The sequence below is a fragment of the Mixophyes fleayi genome, chromosome 12 (assembly GCF_038048845.1).
Source record: "Mixophyes fleayi isolate aMixFle1 chromosome 12, aMixFle1.hap1, whole genome shotgun sequence".
In the NCBI taxonomy this organism is placed as follows: domain Eukaryota; kingdom Metazoa; phylum Chordata; class Amphibia; order Anura; family Limnodynastidae; genus Mixophyes; species Mixophyes fleayi.
The window spans coordinates 21,827,512-21,844,871 of record NC_134413.1 but is presented as its reverse complement, the minus strand read 5'-3'; the positions used below and the strand labels follow the sequence as shown (position 1 = coordinate 21,844,871).

At 41.7% G+C, this 17,360-nt stretch overlaps 1 protein-coding gene across 1 annotated transcript in view; it reads left to right on the top strand.

The window, feature by feature from the left end:
* PRKCH (protein kinase C eta) overlaps nucleotides 1-17,360 on the top strand; it is a 143,835-nt gene that overhangs the window by 111,202 nt on the left and 15,273 nt on the right. The window contains exons 11-12 of the mRNA XM_075192725.1: nucleotides 13,796-13,934; nucleotides 14,996-15,184. Of these exons, the coding sequence (XP_075048826.1) occupies nucleotides 13,796-13,934; nucleotides 14,996-15,184 (328 nt within the window). The remainder of the gene's footprint in view (nucleotides 1-13,795; nucleotides 13,935-14,995; nucleotides 15,185-17,360) is intronic.

The following is a 17,360-nucleotide window of genomic DNA, read 5'->3' as shown; positions in this document are numbered from 1 at the left end:
TAGTAGAGGGGGGTTCCCACACCACGCCACCAGTGGGCGTGACCAGCATGCATGGGGGCGTGGCTATAATTTCAGAGAGTGCTTGACTGCTCTCCAACTCTTCCTATCCCCATAATATACATGGGCAATGCTGCGTGCTTTACGGTTAGGTGCATGTAGCTCTCCCTTTTCAAGCAGAGCTGTGTTAAGCTGGAGCAGGGTCCAGCCACCTCAATTATACAGTGCCCCATGCTTGGAGGGGGGTTTCCAGGCACTAGGAAACCACCATTCGGTTTGCCTATGGCCTGCACAGACACAAAAAAAAGTTGTACAGCATTTATCTAATTGCATGGCAGCCAATAGTGGGCCTGAGTCATTAAGGAGAGCAAAGCATGAAAAAGGAGTAACATTTGCACCTGGGCAAAACCATGTTGCATTGGAGGGGGAAGAAAATTTAAAATGTGGGGACAGATTTATAGTTGGGTAGCGCATGTCCTAGATCATCTTTATATTTCAGTGTAATAAAAAAGCTATTAAGTATTTGTGTGCTAGATGAAAAAACAGCCAGCATTTAACTTATGTGCAAAATAATAAACTAATTTACACCCCTTGCATGTAACATGGTTTGTCCCAGAGAACATTTACTCCTTTTTTGCCTTAATGACTCAGGCCCAGTATGTATAGCTCATAAGTGTTCTGTTTTAAATTAGATTTGATAATATACACTACGTGTAATGTTAAATTTAAATTTTTCTCTATGTGTATGAACTCCTGCACAGATCCAGTAGATGCTGGATTCATATGTTGATAAGGACTTGCAGTAATTAGGGGCCCATATGCACTGCAATTTATAGCCACTTATGTGTTAAATGCAGTTAAAAGAAGGAAGGAGGGGCATGTTTGCAGGCTAATCCTGGTCTGTAACTAAACAATAAATGTGCCAAATTGGCTGATATTGGGGATTTCAGTTCAGAAGTTGCATTGCTAGTACAGTACACTTCCACATGCAGCCACAGGAATGACTGCTCTAGTAATTGGAATACACTGAAGGCCAAACAGGAGCTGGTGAAAGGAAATTAATTTATTAAGGAAAACTGCCACTAGTTCCAGGAAAGGCGAACAGCTTGCTGTCTCCTGGGTGCTCAGCTTCAACATATAGCAAATCGGTTCAGTAGACTGTTGTGAGGGTCTGGGCAGCCCCTGTAGTCTTGGTACACGTCGGCACCGATGACAAAAGATGGATGATCCTCAGGAATGATTTCAGGGTCATTTTTTTTGTCTGAACTTCTACCTGTGCCACAAGCTACTCCTGAAAGACAGCGGGAGCTTAGGGAGGTTAATAAGTGCCTGAAAAGTTGGTGTAGGAAGGAGAGTTCTGGGTTCTTGTAGTACTGGGATAATTTTTCATTTGTCATGTGTATACGAAGTAATAAACATTGAGAGGAGCCTCCTCAAAACATTGTGGGTGCTCTGTGCACCTGTCAGTGTTGAAATAAAATAGCTTGTATGAGTACATAGAACTTTCAACCATGGCCATGTATATAGTGTGTAGCCCTGATTAATTTATTCATCGTTTTGCAATGTTGGCTGACAGCGAGGGACCGACAGACTTGGAAGCACCTGGGTTTTGTGTAACTGTCTACAAGAAGGACCTAGCAGAAGAGATGGTTCAGAAGTGGACAGTATGCCTCCAGTGCATGCAACAATTCAAGAATGTTTTTAGAAGAAGGCAGGAGATTCGGGTGACCTAGCACTTGAGAAACACTAGGCACAACCCCAGACGGCATGGCCAAGCCCACTGTGAGGTGAAGACACCCCTAGTGTCCCTTTTGAAGGAGGCGTCCCGACTTAGACACATCAAGGAGCAGATCCGATTCAGAAAATATCCACGCAAGGTGCCTTCGGAACTGCTGCAAGACACCTTGGGCCTAATTCATTAAGGATCTTAACTTGAGAAACTTCTTATTTCAGTCTCCTGGACAAAACCATGTTACAACACAAGGGGTGCAAATTAGTATTCTGTTTTGCACATAAGTTAAATACTGACTGTTTTTTCATGTAGCACACAAATATCAACTTTAAATGTCAGTGTACAAATAAGTTATCAAGTATTTGTGTGCTACATAAAAAACAGTCAGTATTTAACTTATGTGCAAAACAGAATACTAGTTTGCACCCCTTGTGTTGTAACATGGTTTTGTCCAGGAGACTGAAATAAGAAGTTTCTCAAGTTAAGATCCTTAATGAATCAGGCCCCTTGTGCTGATATTTTTTGACAGAAGTAACGCTGATTTTTATTCGCACCTCACAGATGTGCAAGCAAAACTCAGCGTTGCTTTTTACGGTAGTAATGATAAAAAAGCGCAACTGAATATGCCCCCAAATGTTAGGAGGTATGACCTTACTGACGAAGCTAATGGAACGGTTACATTAAGAAAAAAAAGACTAAACAAGTTTGAAGTTATATAGGAATAAGGAGCTTTAGAGGTGTTATAGTCAGTATCTATTATTATTATTATTATTATTATTAATTTTTATTTATAGGGCGCCACAAGGTGTCCGTGGCGCCGTACAGGGACAAAAAAGAAATACAATACAAGGTGAGACAGCACAGTACAGTAAACATAAAGCACAGTAACTCAGTAAGCTCAATGCACAGCTAGTGAGGGCGGGGGGAGTATCCGCAAATGACGGGGCCCAAAAGGAGGGCGCGGAAGACAGGGAGACCCCCAGAGGAGGGAGGAGGGCCCTCGAGGAGGAGGGCAAAGTAGCTGGAGAGCAGAGTTAGAAGTGGTGGAAACAGGAGGAGAGATGGCCCTGCTCAGAGGAGCGTACAATCTAAGGGGAGGGGTGGACAGACGGAGAAACGCAGGGGAGAGAGGGAGAGTAGAAGGACGGAGGCAGGGAAGGGGAAAGAAGGGGGAGAGGCAGAGGATAAGGTAGGTAGTTAAGTGGGAGACTGGAAGGCTTTAAGAAAAAGGTGGGTTTTTAAAGCCCGTTTGAAACTGGACAGGTTAGGGGAAGTCCTGATGGAGGGAGGGAGCTTGTTCCAGTGGAGGGGGGCAGCGCGGGCAAAGTCTTGGATACGCGTGTGGGAGGAGGTGATGAGGGGGGAAGATAGGCGACGGTCATTGGCAGATCGGAGAGGACGGGATGGAGCGTGAATAGATAGGAGGGTGGAGATGTAGGGTGCAGTGGCGTTGGCGAGGGCCTTGTATGCAAGAGTGAGGAGCTTGAACAGAGTTCTGTATCTATAAATAGATCTGAAATGTACAGTATAGTAGTAACTTGTTTTAATACTTTTTGCTTTTCTCCACGTTCTCAATGCACTTATATGGTCATGTTATGATTCCGTTGGTATTATAAGAAAAATTGCAAGAATTTGCGCTGCATCATCAGAATTGCTTTTAACTAATGTCGCTCTTCTTGTGTTAAGCATGAAGCAGTCAAACTGTAAAACATGGTTTAAATCCCCTGACCTTAATCTGGACAGCATGGCCCAGTTCTTAGAAAGAAGAGTATTACTGCAGATGCTAGATAACATGAATGGATGCATAATGATAAGCACCTTTATTGGGAAAGAGTTCAATAGGCGTTTTTGTGACATCTTTACATATCATTCCGGATTCCACGGGGACATTGAAGGGATATTATAGCAATAATGATTTTTAAATGACTGTTGGATTAAAGAAATAAGCCTGTTTCATAATCATTGGCATAACTACATGAATACCACCCACCCTACACACAGTCTTGACACATCATGTCCACAGGCGGGACCTGACAACGGAAATAGCGCCTGCTCTCTCGGGAGTCTGGTAGGGAGTCCCGAAATTAAGGGAGAGTAGGGAAGTCTGATCACACATACTGCATCCATGTTACACCCATGCTTCCTGCCTTGGGAGATCTCTGACCCATCATGTCTGTTCTGCACCATTCCTTGATCCTCCATTATCCAAATGAAATTAAATCTTCTTTTCTTCTTGCTTAATGTTCATAGACCACATGGTGGGGCTGACCAACATAAAATGATCAATGCCCAAAGACTTCCCTTCTCTGGTATCCATGCAGCAGCAGCTTGTTCTTGGGAACTGTTAAATTTTAAGTTCTTTTGTGGCGAGAAAGATGCTGTATGCACTCTGCTTCCCCTATCAAACACACCCCTTACATGTACCTCACTTCACTGCTTCAATCTCATAGAAATTTTGTCCTGCAAATAGAAATCTCATTTTTGCATTTTGGTGAATCAAAGTGCATTCATGTGACAAGTCATCACCGTCCTAAAAGGAGTGCACCCGATCCACCATATATTCTCATCCGAAATTGCGAAATGCGTACCTGAATATCCATGCTTGGGTGCAGTTGGGCAAAAATGACATATGCACTGCATTAAATTATGATTATTGTGTCATACCTTTCCAGCAGCAGTGGGAGCAATGGTCTACAACATGGAATACAGAAGGCTACAGGAGTGTTGTAGGGGACGGCACTGATTGGTGGACTGGTTGGGGGTGGAGTAAAGTAAACTAACCCAAAAAAGTTGCAAAACAATTTAACTCATGCTGACAATGTGGATTTGCCAAAATGTTTCTCTTGAAGTTGACTAAGGAACTAAAATGTTTCCTATTGCAGAACAATAATATATGACTTCAGAGAAGTGTCTTGTCTTACATTGGAAGTTGTCTGTATTTGGCAATCAACATGTGAAAGGAAGCTGATGGTAGTATGTATTACTACTTGATTATGAAATCAGTTTGTGTACTCTTTTCTGTGCCGTCATTGTAGGTCTGGCACCCAGAGCAGCTGGGTCCGTGCTGGGGAGCCTGATTTGCAAATGTTTGACAGAGGATAGAGCATATTTGCCAACTTTTCTTCGTTAGCTTCAGGGAGATCCTGGGGGAGGTGGGCATGCGGGGGTGGGCTTTGACGAATCGCATCATTTTGGCCCCGCCCCCAAAAACGGTTGTCGCAATTTTGGACAATTACAGCAGGGGGCTTATCTATTGCTGGGGCGAGAACCGTGAGGTTGCCCTGCTCTCCCGGGAGCCCGGGAGGTCTCCCAGAAATGTGGAAGCCTTCCGGTCATTCCGGGAGAGTAGGCAACTATGCGTTAAAGAAAAGCAGCTAATGAATCTCTAGAGACTAAAGTGTCTTTTACATTTCTGTCTCCATTACTGAAGTTATTTTGTCTTACCTGTCAGTCTTTGATTAAATCTAGGTCTCCATGAAAATGGCCACCTCCATAGGCATCAATACATGGACGTAGGACACAATTTCTGAACTGTGCCACAGATGGCGAAGCCAACCACGTCTTGTACTGGCTCAGCATCAGGGAGAATGCCAGACTCTTCAGGGAGTGAGGGAGATCACCCCTATTTCAGGGAGTCTCCCTGACATTCAAGGAGAATTGGCAAGTATGGGATAGAGTCCACAGCAGCTATTGTGCTGGTTAGGGAAAAGAGTCTGCAGCCTTTTTGTTACAAGGGAGATGTATCAGTGAGTGCTGCTAGGGGACAAGAGGAAGCCAGGAAACAATGTGGGCAGGATGTAGAACGTGCTAATTGTTAGTACACAAGATGTACGACGCCCATTTATCCAATGTCTCATCTTTGGCTCTGCAGACTCTTCCAAACCAAACTGTGCACCCATAGTAGTAACATCTCTTAAATGTTGTGCTCTTTTCTCAGTCGTTCATTTGTAAACTTGCCTGATGAAGGGGCCTCTGTGCTCTGAAAGCTAGCAAATATAATCATTCCTTTTGGTTAGCCAATAAAGGTATCACTCCTATAATACTTTTGTCTTTTTAAACACGAACGTATTTAAAATCACACCCATAGTAGTAATAGCGTCATCAAGACAGAGACACTAAGTTGTTGACTTGTACAGTGTTTGGCTACAGGCTATTGCTCTAGACATTTTCTTCATAACTTGCCTGCTGAAATAGTGAAATATTTAAGATGTTTCCATCCTACGCATCTGCTGAGAACTTGAGCAGTGATTTTAAAACCTTTAAACAAAAAGCACAAACCCACTTTTGGACATTGACACATCTAAGGTTTAGTTGTCTATGTTTATATCTGAAAAGAAGAACATTTTGCCGCCAAGACAAGTAACCAGTATTTCTTTGCAAGAAGTAGATGTGTGCATTTAGTATTCAAGATGTGGAAAAAAACAAAAATGTCAAGATATTTGTGCTTAAAAGGTTAAAAAGAAAAAAAAATGGTGAGATACAGAGATATAAGCTGTGATTTCTGATTTATCAAAAGCAAATTTATGTTTTCATAAATGTGAAATCGTTTAGAACAGTCTTACTGGAGTGGGACAAATATTTATCCAGGGATGAATAAATAAGTTCAGTTACATAAGCACAGGCTAGGTGACTGTGGAACATCCCCACTCTCTCCTATTTAGATCATACTTGCCAACTTTTCCTCGTTGGCTTCAGGGAGATCCCGGGGGAGGTGGGCATGCGGGGGTGGGCTTTGACGAATCGCATCATTTTTACCCCTTGACGATTGTCACAATTTTGGGCAATTACAGCAGGAGGCGGGGCTAAGATGACGCAATATTTGCGTTATTAAGCCCCCCTCAGCCACTTATCTATTGCAGGGGAGAGAACCGGGAGGTCTCGAGAGGTCTCCCAGAAATGCGGGAGTCTCCCGGACATTCCGGGAGAGTAGGCAACTATGCACTAAAGAAAAGCAGCTAATGAATCTCTAGAGACTGAAGTGTCTTTTACATTTCTGTCTCCATTACTGAAGTCATGTTGTCTTACCTGTCAGTCTTTGATTAAATCTTGGTCTCCATGAAAATGGCCACCTCCGTAGGCATCAATACATGGACATAGGACACAATTTCTGAACTGTGTCATCATGCCACAGATGGCGAAGCCAACCACGTCTTGTACTGGCTCAGCATCAGGGAGAATGCCAGACTCTTCAGGGAGTGAGGGAGATCACCCCTATTTCAGGGAGTCTCCCTGACATTCAGGGAGAGTTGGCAAGTATGATTTAGATGCATAAAGGTAACTCCAGCACAGAAATTGCATTTATACGTGGAAAAGAAAACAATATGGTGTTCTCGTGGTTGTTCTAGCACAGGATGAAAGTAGAATGATGTGGTATACGACTGAAATCAAAGGAGCAGTGAGAGACCAGTACACGGTGTAACTCGTGATGTCATCTTTCGTCATTTGTCCTTATTATAATCTGCCACTGATCCCTATGTACAGTGTATAAATGCTGCTACTCAGTTATACTTTTTTTCTTCTGGTTTTCTGAGCATTCTTGATAGCGGGAGAAAAGATTTTATGCCATACACACATGACCGTAACTAGGGCTGTGTGACAGGGGGATCTCCCAGGGCGCAACGCTAAATGGGGAGCAATTTATCAATATTTTAGGTTCATTTGGTTAAAATTTCAGTCTGGGGGGGGCACATTTTGCTTCTTGCTCCAGGTGCTAATTTTAAAGTTACGGCTCTGCATATTCTTTATATATCAGTGATTTTCATCCCTTTTGCCAAATACCTGATCTCCCATTTACCACTTGATATTTTCATACTTGCCAACTCTCCCGGAATGTCCGCGAGACTCCCAAAATTCGGGTCGGTCTCATGGGCTCCCAGGAGAGCAGGCAAGTCTCCCGCAACTGCCTAGCCTAAATGATGCGATTTGCGGTGAAACGCGCCATTTTTACCCTGCCTCCCGCTACAAAATGCCATGTCCGTCATGGGGTGGGGCCAAAAGGCCGCGTTTTTGTCATGCCCCGCCTCCTCCCGCCCTCTAGTCACGCCCCTCTCCCGAACTACGCTTGCCGAAAGTAGGCAAGTATGTATTTATTATTTCAGTAGACACCAATATTGAATTATTTAATCAACAAAACCATAATCTTGAAAACAAATACTACATTTTACAGCTAAAGCAAACCTTAATTTAATTTCTAAATAAAAATATAGTTGAAATATCATCCAGATCGCGTTCTGTGAACTTTATTGTATATATTTTAGTTCTAAAGTCTACTCTCTTGTGACACATCCAGCTTGTTGTGTGAGATATAGGCTGACAATCGCTGTCATCTACTTTGTATTGTAATTGATGCTATCCAAGCTTTTTCTTTTTTTTTTTTTGTTGCTCCTTGAAATGTCTGTGGAATTTGATCTGTGGATGCTGGGAAGCTATTTTTAGCAGTGTTACATAATCATGTAATACTTTTCGAATCCAGATCTACTGCCCCTATTTGTGATGACTTCCTTAGCTAAACCTAAAAATTCCATTCTATCCATTCACATAATCACTAGCAGACTGCAGAACTATGACGCTTAATTGTGTATCTGTTATAGCAGTAGGAAAACAGTGCTTAGTACAGATACACCATGACGGAACAGCGGTGCTGGGAAGTTAAGCATTTCCTGTTTTCTCCATCTCTGTTTTGCTGGTATCTTTGGTAAATGTATGATTTCTATGTGAGCAGACATTTGTGTACACAAGCACTAACCTTTATAAATATGTAAAAGTTCCCATACTAGGACAGAAAATTAGTACTTGAAATGAAAGTACCATTGTTACCTAGCTTGTGTGCAAGCTATTATATAAGACATGTTGTATCCCTAAAGGCTCCAGGGTGACTTCTGTAATAAGCTTACCACCCAACTTCATACATGACAACCTTTGAATAGTGAATTCCGGGAGATCATGGGCAGGGGGCGGGAGGGGGCGGGATGCTGTCAATAGCGTCATTTTGGCCCCACCCCCGCGACAAAAATGTTATTTTGCCGCGTGGGGCGGGGCCAAAATGACGTGATTCACCACGAATCGCGTCATATTGGCGAGTAAATTGCAGTATGCGGGATACTTGCCTGCTCTCCCGGGAGACCTACCCGGATTTCGGGAGTCTCTCGGACATACCGGGAGAGTTGGCAAGTATGCCCTACTTGTTTATAGTCAGTGATTGAAATGGTTTTCTATTATTGCTTATTGCAGCCATAGAAAACTTCCTATGGTTTTCGTTTATCAATAAAAAATAATTTCATTTTAATAAAATTTACATAAGGAAAAAATATTTTATTTAAATAAATTAGTTTAGTAATTAGTAATAAATTAATTTTTCTATCCTGCTACCGCCATCCTGGGATGGAGACAGCAATATGAGGACAGTGCCAACGCTGTCCTTGTTAAATTGGCTTCCTCATGCTTTACATGGGGGAGTTTTCAACAGACAGACCTGGCAGGGTGATTTTCTATGTAGGGAGAGGCCCCATCACATGCAAAAATGGCCATTTTCACCGGAGATGGAGCTTTTCTCTAATTAATAAATAGACACATTAATAGCAGGAAGTCCTGATAAAATATTTCACTCTTTATGACCATATCCTGGGCCTTGTCTCTTACTAATAGATTGTATATATAGAACAGAGTGCAGTTATTTTCGTGGTCTGTCTCAGCCCTTTACTTATATGGTATGTGCTATTGAGTCTTTATTTTACAGTGTCATTATATATTATGTGAGCAAAATTCATATTTTTCTTTATCGACAAAGTACATTACCGCAGCCATAAATAGTGTCCTGTCAGGTCATACATTGGCTGGTAGCAACGTATTGCTGGTTCCCATATCAACCTCCTTGTAATTTAATGTGTGTTTGGTCCATGGTTATGATGTGCTCATTTGTCGCACATTTGACAGTCTTAAGGCTCTGAGTTTATAACCATAGCAACAGCCTCAATATTTGCTCTTATCCAGTATGTATCCATAGCAACTGGCAGATATTTGCTCTTATCCAGTATGTATCCATAGCAACTGCCCCGATATTTGCTCTTATCCAGTATGTATCCATAGCAACTGCCCTGATATTTGTCTTTATCCAGCATGTATCCATAGCAACTGCCAGATATTTGCCTTTATCCAGTATGTATCCATAGCAACTGCCCTGATATTTTTCTTTATCCAGTATGTATCCATAGCAACTGCCCTGATATTTGTCTTTATCCAGTATGTATCCATAGCAACTGCCAGATATTTGCTTTTATCCAACAGTTTAGTAGAAAAAAACAGTCTGATCCTTTTTTTTTCAGAGATATGCTTTGTATATAGTGTTTCTTCACAACCAGTTGATAATGATCTGTTCCAAGGTCAGATTAAGACTTTTTGGGGCCCCAAAGCAAGTAACTTGTGGATCCCCCTGCCAGTAAAACTTAATTGTTAAATTAAACTCTGCGCAGGTCAGCCAAACACTGCACTGACTGCCTGTATTAAATGCCATCCCGCCTTGTGAGAGTGCCGGGCAGCAGCATGCCCAGCTCTCAGTGAGCAGCACATGCCACAGCATGGAGAGAGGGATGGCAGCTAGGTTGTGGAGGCCAGTACTTAAGTCCTATATTATCTGCACATAGCTGTGGGCGGAGCACAATGGCACATAACACCCTATACAACACCTTAACCAACATCCCACACATTGAATAAACGTATCATGTTCAAGAACATTACTTTTTTTATTAAAAATATATACAATATTACAATGCAGCCACAATTATAAACATGCTGCTGTAATGAAAATGATGCAAATCACCTTATTTCCACACCATAACTATATAATATATACATTTTAGATGCACATATACAGTACTTAAAGGTGTACACCCAACTCTACATTAGCCCCAATATTTGTCTGCATGTAGCAGGGGAAAAAAAAAGAAATGTAAGAAAAAGACCTGGCACTGGCTGTGGGCCTATTCACCTGAGAAGGCCTGGGGCTATTGCCTCATCAGGCCCATTGCCAATCCAGCACTGCCCACTCTTTCTCACCTGCTTGTGCACCACATATTCTTGGAATGTCACTGTGGCATCAAACCACAAACATACCGGTAGGATAATTGGATTCTGATGTTTGTGTGTGTTCAGTAAGGAATTTCAACTGTGCTCCACTGGGGAAGGGTTGATGTGAATGGGAATGATCAAACATTCTCTTTAAAGCACTGTATAGTCTGTTGGTGCTATATAAAATAATGTTTATTCTAGATAATTAGAGAATTTCCTTAACACACATATTTATGGCTCGAGTGAGCAATGTATCACTTATCTTGAAATGGAAGCATTATTAATTAGTAAATGACGAATTATCTAGAATTTCCTGCTAATTCAGCCAAATAAAAATAGTCCTAGAAAATTCCCATGAATTAGAGTACCATCATTATTATGTTTCCATAAACCTTTGGGTATTATTTCCCTGTAGGCAACAAAATCATTTGGTGCTTGCAGACATTTGGAGATACTTGGGGAAACTAGATGACATTTAGGTGGTCAGGGAATATGTGCTGAAGTTCACAGCAACCAATTACATTCTAACGTAAATTATTCTTCTTTAAAAAATCAAAGCAAACTTCTGATTGGCTGCTATAGGCGACGGCGTTGTTTTCTGTGTACCGATTTTCCATAAATGTCCCCAAAGAACTCTGTCCCTGACATCACACGCATCATCAGGAATAGATAGCCCGCCAACTCATGTAATGCCCATATATACGGGGTATGAAGACTATTGCCCCTGCTGGAGCCTTTTGGCCACTGCACTGGGGTCAGCGATAATCGGGCTCTTAATCTTTTGGAGGAAGGTCTGAAAGGACAGCACCCCATTGCACTTTTTTTGCTTTAGCACTTTTGAACACTGGGGGGCAGGAGGAAAAGTGACGATGTGGTCCATAGCTACCAATCAGTCGAGCTCTCAGATATCTAGTATGTTTTAGAAAATGATTGCTAGAACCTGATTGGTTGCTATGGACAACACTTCCACTTTTCCTCGTTAGAAGGGTCGATAAATCTGCCGCTGCACATACCTTGGGTTAAAACAAACACACAACATACAGAAGAATGGATAAGTACTAAAAAAAAAGGGAAAAACATTTATAAGCAAATTACATATTTAGATCAATGCCTAGAGCTGTATATATATGTGCTAAACACATCTTTATTGGTCTGATCCCATGATAAGTGAAAAGTCCATGAAAAGATCACGTCTGTGAAACATTAATAGTGGTCTGTGAGGATGGGAAGGGTCTAAAGATATACAGAGAGACAGGACCATGTTTCTTATGCCTAGTCAAGTGATGGGCACTTCGGCCCTTGATGAACCTCCTATCCTATCATGATCAACCATTGGGAAGCACGTGGCTAAGTGGTTAACACTTCTGCCTTACAGCACTGGGGTCATGAGTTCAATTCCCGACCATGGCCTTATCTGTGTGGAGTTTATATGTTCTCCCTGTGTTTGCGTGGGTTTCCTCCGGGTGCTCCGGTTTCCTCCCACACTCCAAAAACATACTGGTAGGTTAATTGGCTGCTAACAGATTGACACTAGTCTGTGCCTGTGTGTGTGTGTTTTAGGGAATTTAGACTGTAAGCCCCAATGGGGCAGGGACTTATGTGAATGAGTTCTCTGTACAGCGCTGCGGAATCAGTGGCGCTATATAAATAAATGATGATGATGATTGGAAGAGAGCCAAGGCAACTGGGGGCCTATAGTAACCTTCCTGACGTTGTTTCCTGTACGACTAACTAGCACAATTTTTAGCTGGTGTGAATATATATGTGCCAGTGCATGAGGCTGCAGTTTCATTAAACACTCCTCCTTTTAATAAAAGAAAAAAATGAAGCCGTGTTGCAAAGGAAAAAATGATTGATGAGAAACTGGTGAGGTGTGAAAGAGATTTTCCTGGAATGCCGCTTATGGATAGAACAAGAATCCTTTGTGCATGGGGCCAAGGTCGTAGCTTCAATCCAATCTTAGTGTCTCAAGCCCTGAGCCCTGGGTTTAATGTCTGGGAGATATGCCCGATATACCAGTGACCACAAACCAGAATACCACAGACTGACTAGGAGACATTATTCTGGAGAATGAGAAATGTCACATAGCTCTCCCTAAAAGCATTCTAAAGGGCTCCTCCAGCCTGCACTGCTATGATTGCCAGCAGATGCTTGTTAACCCGTTTCTGCTCACAGACCCCAGTGTAGCATTGCTTCCTCTGTGATGGATTTCATGTACGCAGAAAGGAAACTCATTACCAGCTTGGAATATTTCAGACATTTACAGACGTAGATTTTCTGTTTAAGAAATTGCATAATAGCCACAAATATATGCTTGTGAAATATATAGTAATGTGACATAAACTGTAATCTGTAGGCCTTGTTTAGAGCAAAGCAAAAAAAAAGAGCAATTTTGCTCCAGGTCAAACCACGTGGTGAAGCAAGTGGTGCAAATTAATTTATTTTTTTGACATGCAGATAAATACTGAGTAGATTTATTTTTACATTGCGATGTAGAGTTGAGCTCTAAAATGCCCCCTTCCAGCTCTAAATCTGTCCGTACATTTTAATCCCCCCCCCCCCCCCCGCAGTGCCTCATGGTTATGCCAGGGTGCAAATTTGCTCCTTTTTTGCACCTTAATCTTAAATGAAACCCTCTGTGTGCATGTGCTTTGCAATTGCCTTTGTATAGTACAGGCTTCCGCTGTGCCTTCCAACAGCATGGGATTGTAAGACACAGAAGAAGAGCTAAGTGGGAGTTTGAGTACGTGCATTCAAACACTTGTTACATTTCAGAGTAAATTGTGACTACAATGTAACAACAGGTATAGTAACACTCCTGTTTATCTGTTACCTCAGAAACTGTAGCCCATAGTAACATAATATGTGTGTGGTTTCTGGACTACATGCAAAATATATTTTAACATATTTGTGTCTTCAGGCATAAAGTAAGACGTTTTAGTATTGGTTTGATATTGGATAGTTGTGATTAATAAACACTTTAATTACTTTAATTTATTGCAGAGACCTGAAGCTGGACAATGTTTTACTTGATCATGAAGGTCATTGCAAGTTAGCTGACTTTGGGATGTGCAAAGAGGGGATTCGTGAGGGATGTACAACGTCAACATTCTGTGGGACACCCGATTACATTGCACCAGAGGTAACCGTAACCTAAAACAAATTGTTCTTAAGTGTTAAATAGAGAATTCTGAAAGGGGAAAGTATTGAAAGAATGGAGTGGTTTCAAGGAAAAAAAGTGAACCTGGAACAGTACTTTTTAAAGAAAAGGTCTTTCGCTCTGTTTTTCCCAAAGAATTATTAATTATTGAATTTTTTTTGTCCTGCATTTAAGTTTTTGCCAACAGCAATAAAATAAATAAATAGCACAATTACACTAAATAGGGCAATTATACATACACGCACACTCATTCATTACGCCCTATTCATTACCCCGGGACACCACTGGGAATGTCCAGTGGTCATATGTGATTCGGTAGTTGACTCAGAGGGGCTCCCCCTCCTTCCATAGGGAATGCGATAAAGTACATAGGGTAACACCAATGGCCCTTGGCACAAAAAATAGACGCCGTGGACCCCAATAGTGATTTTACTCAGGTATGATAAATAAAATAAAGTTTAATATTATTACAAGTTGTGTTAGGTCTTGTGCTGCACAGAGGTTTACTTATCTAAAACCATCTGTACAAGGGGGTCTGTGTGCGTCTTAGCTGTAATTTGGACAGTAAATGTCTAAAAGACAAGTAAAAAGTCATTGAATAGTAATAATATAGTGCACAGAAGACCAAATTGTTCGGCATTTTATAGTCCCATATATATTATACAGTCCATTCCTACCAAATACATTCCCAGTGCTCACTATATCCAGTTCCAAACCTACATAATAGCCCCAAGGCAAATAATCTATTGCCCCATGCCACCATAGACAGCCCCAGGCCTTGGCAGCAACAAGCTCATCCATAATCTGGGAGCGGCAGCTTTTTTTTTTCTAATGATCAATCAGCATTGATGGGGAACCATCTGCACTGTCACATGTTATAAATCTGAGATTGTATCCCCTATATGATAAACACAAATTGACTCAAGGTATCTATAGAAAGCTGTTGTTTCATAATGACCCCCCCCCCCCCCCCCACCAGTTGCCCCAGACCATGTGAGATCCCAGGTCTAGAACATTGATGGCAACATACTCTTTGCTTGCAGATTTTACAAGAGATGCTGTACGGACCTCTGGTGGACTGGTGGGCAATGGGTGTTCTTCTATATGAGATGCTTTGTGGTCATGCCCCATTTGAAGCAGAGAATGAAGATGACCTTTTTGAAGCGATCTTGAATGACGAAGTTGTATATCCAGCGTGGCTCTCCAAAGATGCCTCAGAAATTCTGCAAGCTGTAAGTCCCTTTACTCATGTCTTCCATTACTCACTTGCTCACGAGTCGATTAGCATGACCAGGATCTACTTATTCTATATCCTATATACAGAACAGCATTTCCACTTACAAAGTTCTTCCACTCCACACTAACATTAGTGGTTTGTGTATAGTTATTTAGAATGTTTGTATATTTTTATTTGCAGGAACAGTAACAAGACATCAATTTACGCAAATAGACTTTGATACAGGATGTTAGGGGACCACACAACAAGACATTTCCTATCCACGCAGTATTCAGCTTGCTAGAATCTAGCTTTGTCTATTTTTTTTATGTTTGTTGCCTTTTTGATTGTTTTTGTATTCAGTTTCAAGGTTTGTTTTTTGCTTAGGCTATTAAATTTTTTAGTCAAATAAATGGAAATAAGGTATTATGTTCAAGGAGACTCTTTTTTTTTTTTTTTTGTATATTAAAATGAGTAAAGGCTGCCATATGTCCTGCTTTGTTGAGGTATGTAATAAATATACATCAGTATTTTTTTCTCTTACTACTACCAGACCACTAAGATGGAAGTATATGTATATTGTTCATAAAAAGAGCAAGACATCTGCTGCTCATTGCAAAGACAGTTTTGGGCCTGCCATATGTCTCCATTTGTGCGAGTGCACCTAGATTTAGGCAAATTAGTGTACAAGGCAAATAGTGGCATTTGAAGCAGAAGTTTTCCCAGGCTGAGGGGTGGTGTTGGACTGAGAGCATTCTTGGCTACGTACAAAGTAAGCGCACTAGTGTGAGAGCAGTGCAGAAATTAGTTTTTCTTTTGGGGAGTGAGGTTATTAAAATGGGGTAAAAAAGTGCGATCTTGTTGTCTTGAGGGGCGTAATACCATTTCCAATCTTCAACAGGACTTGAATTTGCACCAGTTGTCTATATTCAGGTCTTTAATGAGACCCATTTATACCTCCACGTTGCACTTCAAATGAAGACTATATAGCGTATACTTGTCAACTTTTTCTGTTACCCCTCCGGGATCTCCCAGAGCGGCGTTGAAGTGTGAATGTGGAGGGGAGGCTGGGTGCCGGGAACTGCAGCATTTTGGCCCCGCTTCCTGAGATGCAATAGCGAATCATGTCATAGAGGTCCCCATCATGCCAACTTCACTATGAAGTGGGCAGAATGCAGGAGAATGGCCTTCTGTCCCGGGAGACCTACCTGGAATTTGGGATTCTCCAGTAATCCTGGGACAGTCGGCAAGTATGATATAAGGTTCACTCTATTAAAGTGATATTTTATTGTGGTGTTGACTAAACCACAACTACATTTTACTGATTAGCATAAGTCACTTTAACATGGCGGTATAATATAATTCATGGAATACAAAGAACGGCGATTCAAAATATAGGTTAAACCAAAATCTATATTTCTCTTTTATTATATAATATCCCCTATAGACAGGGATGGTGCAAGCCAACCAAGTCAGAAGTGGCACCTTAACCCCACAGATTTCCTTGGCAGCAGGGTGACATCCTCGTCACCAAAGGACTGGGAGTGTGGCGTTTGGCTGTGCCATTATAACGAAGTGCCATACTCCCAGACAGGACCGGCAGAACATGGTAAGCATGGCCGTAGAGCGTCGTGCTTACCGGGGCAGCCTGCATGCAACTAATTTTTTTTTTCATTTATTTTTTTAAAAGCCAAGCGCCTTCCCCCTTAGCCTCCGTGTTCCCGCTATAAACAGGTACTTGGGTAAGGGGCTTTAGTGCACGTGCACACTCACCAGCAGGGGGCGCTGGATATGTCAGTGCCGCCCTCCTGCCAGCATATCTTGAGGAGCAGCAGCCAATATATAAACAGATAAGAAGCACCGTCTGTTTCTCCTTCATGTCAGCAGAGGGCGCTCCATATTGGGGGACAGCGGGGGGCATTGACATCACTGTATAAGTGACAGGTCTGCCTAATGGTAATGCCAGCACTGCCTATAGACTATCAGCATAAATATAAATGACTTTGAGAACAAGGTGAAAACTGTTTTCTATGTCTACTGTTTTTTGCTATGGAAACTGCTGGATTTATCCATTTTTCCATAGCCATCGTTAAGTAAGTATTACATATTCATGTTATGCCCTTTTAATGAAAAATATTTTTCAGATATCATCTCTGTCTGGAGCTAGCTGTTTAATTGCGCTCTAAAAGACG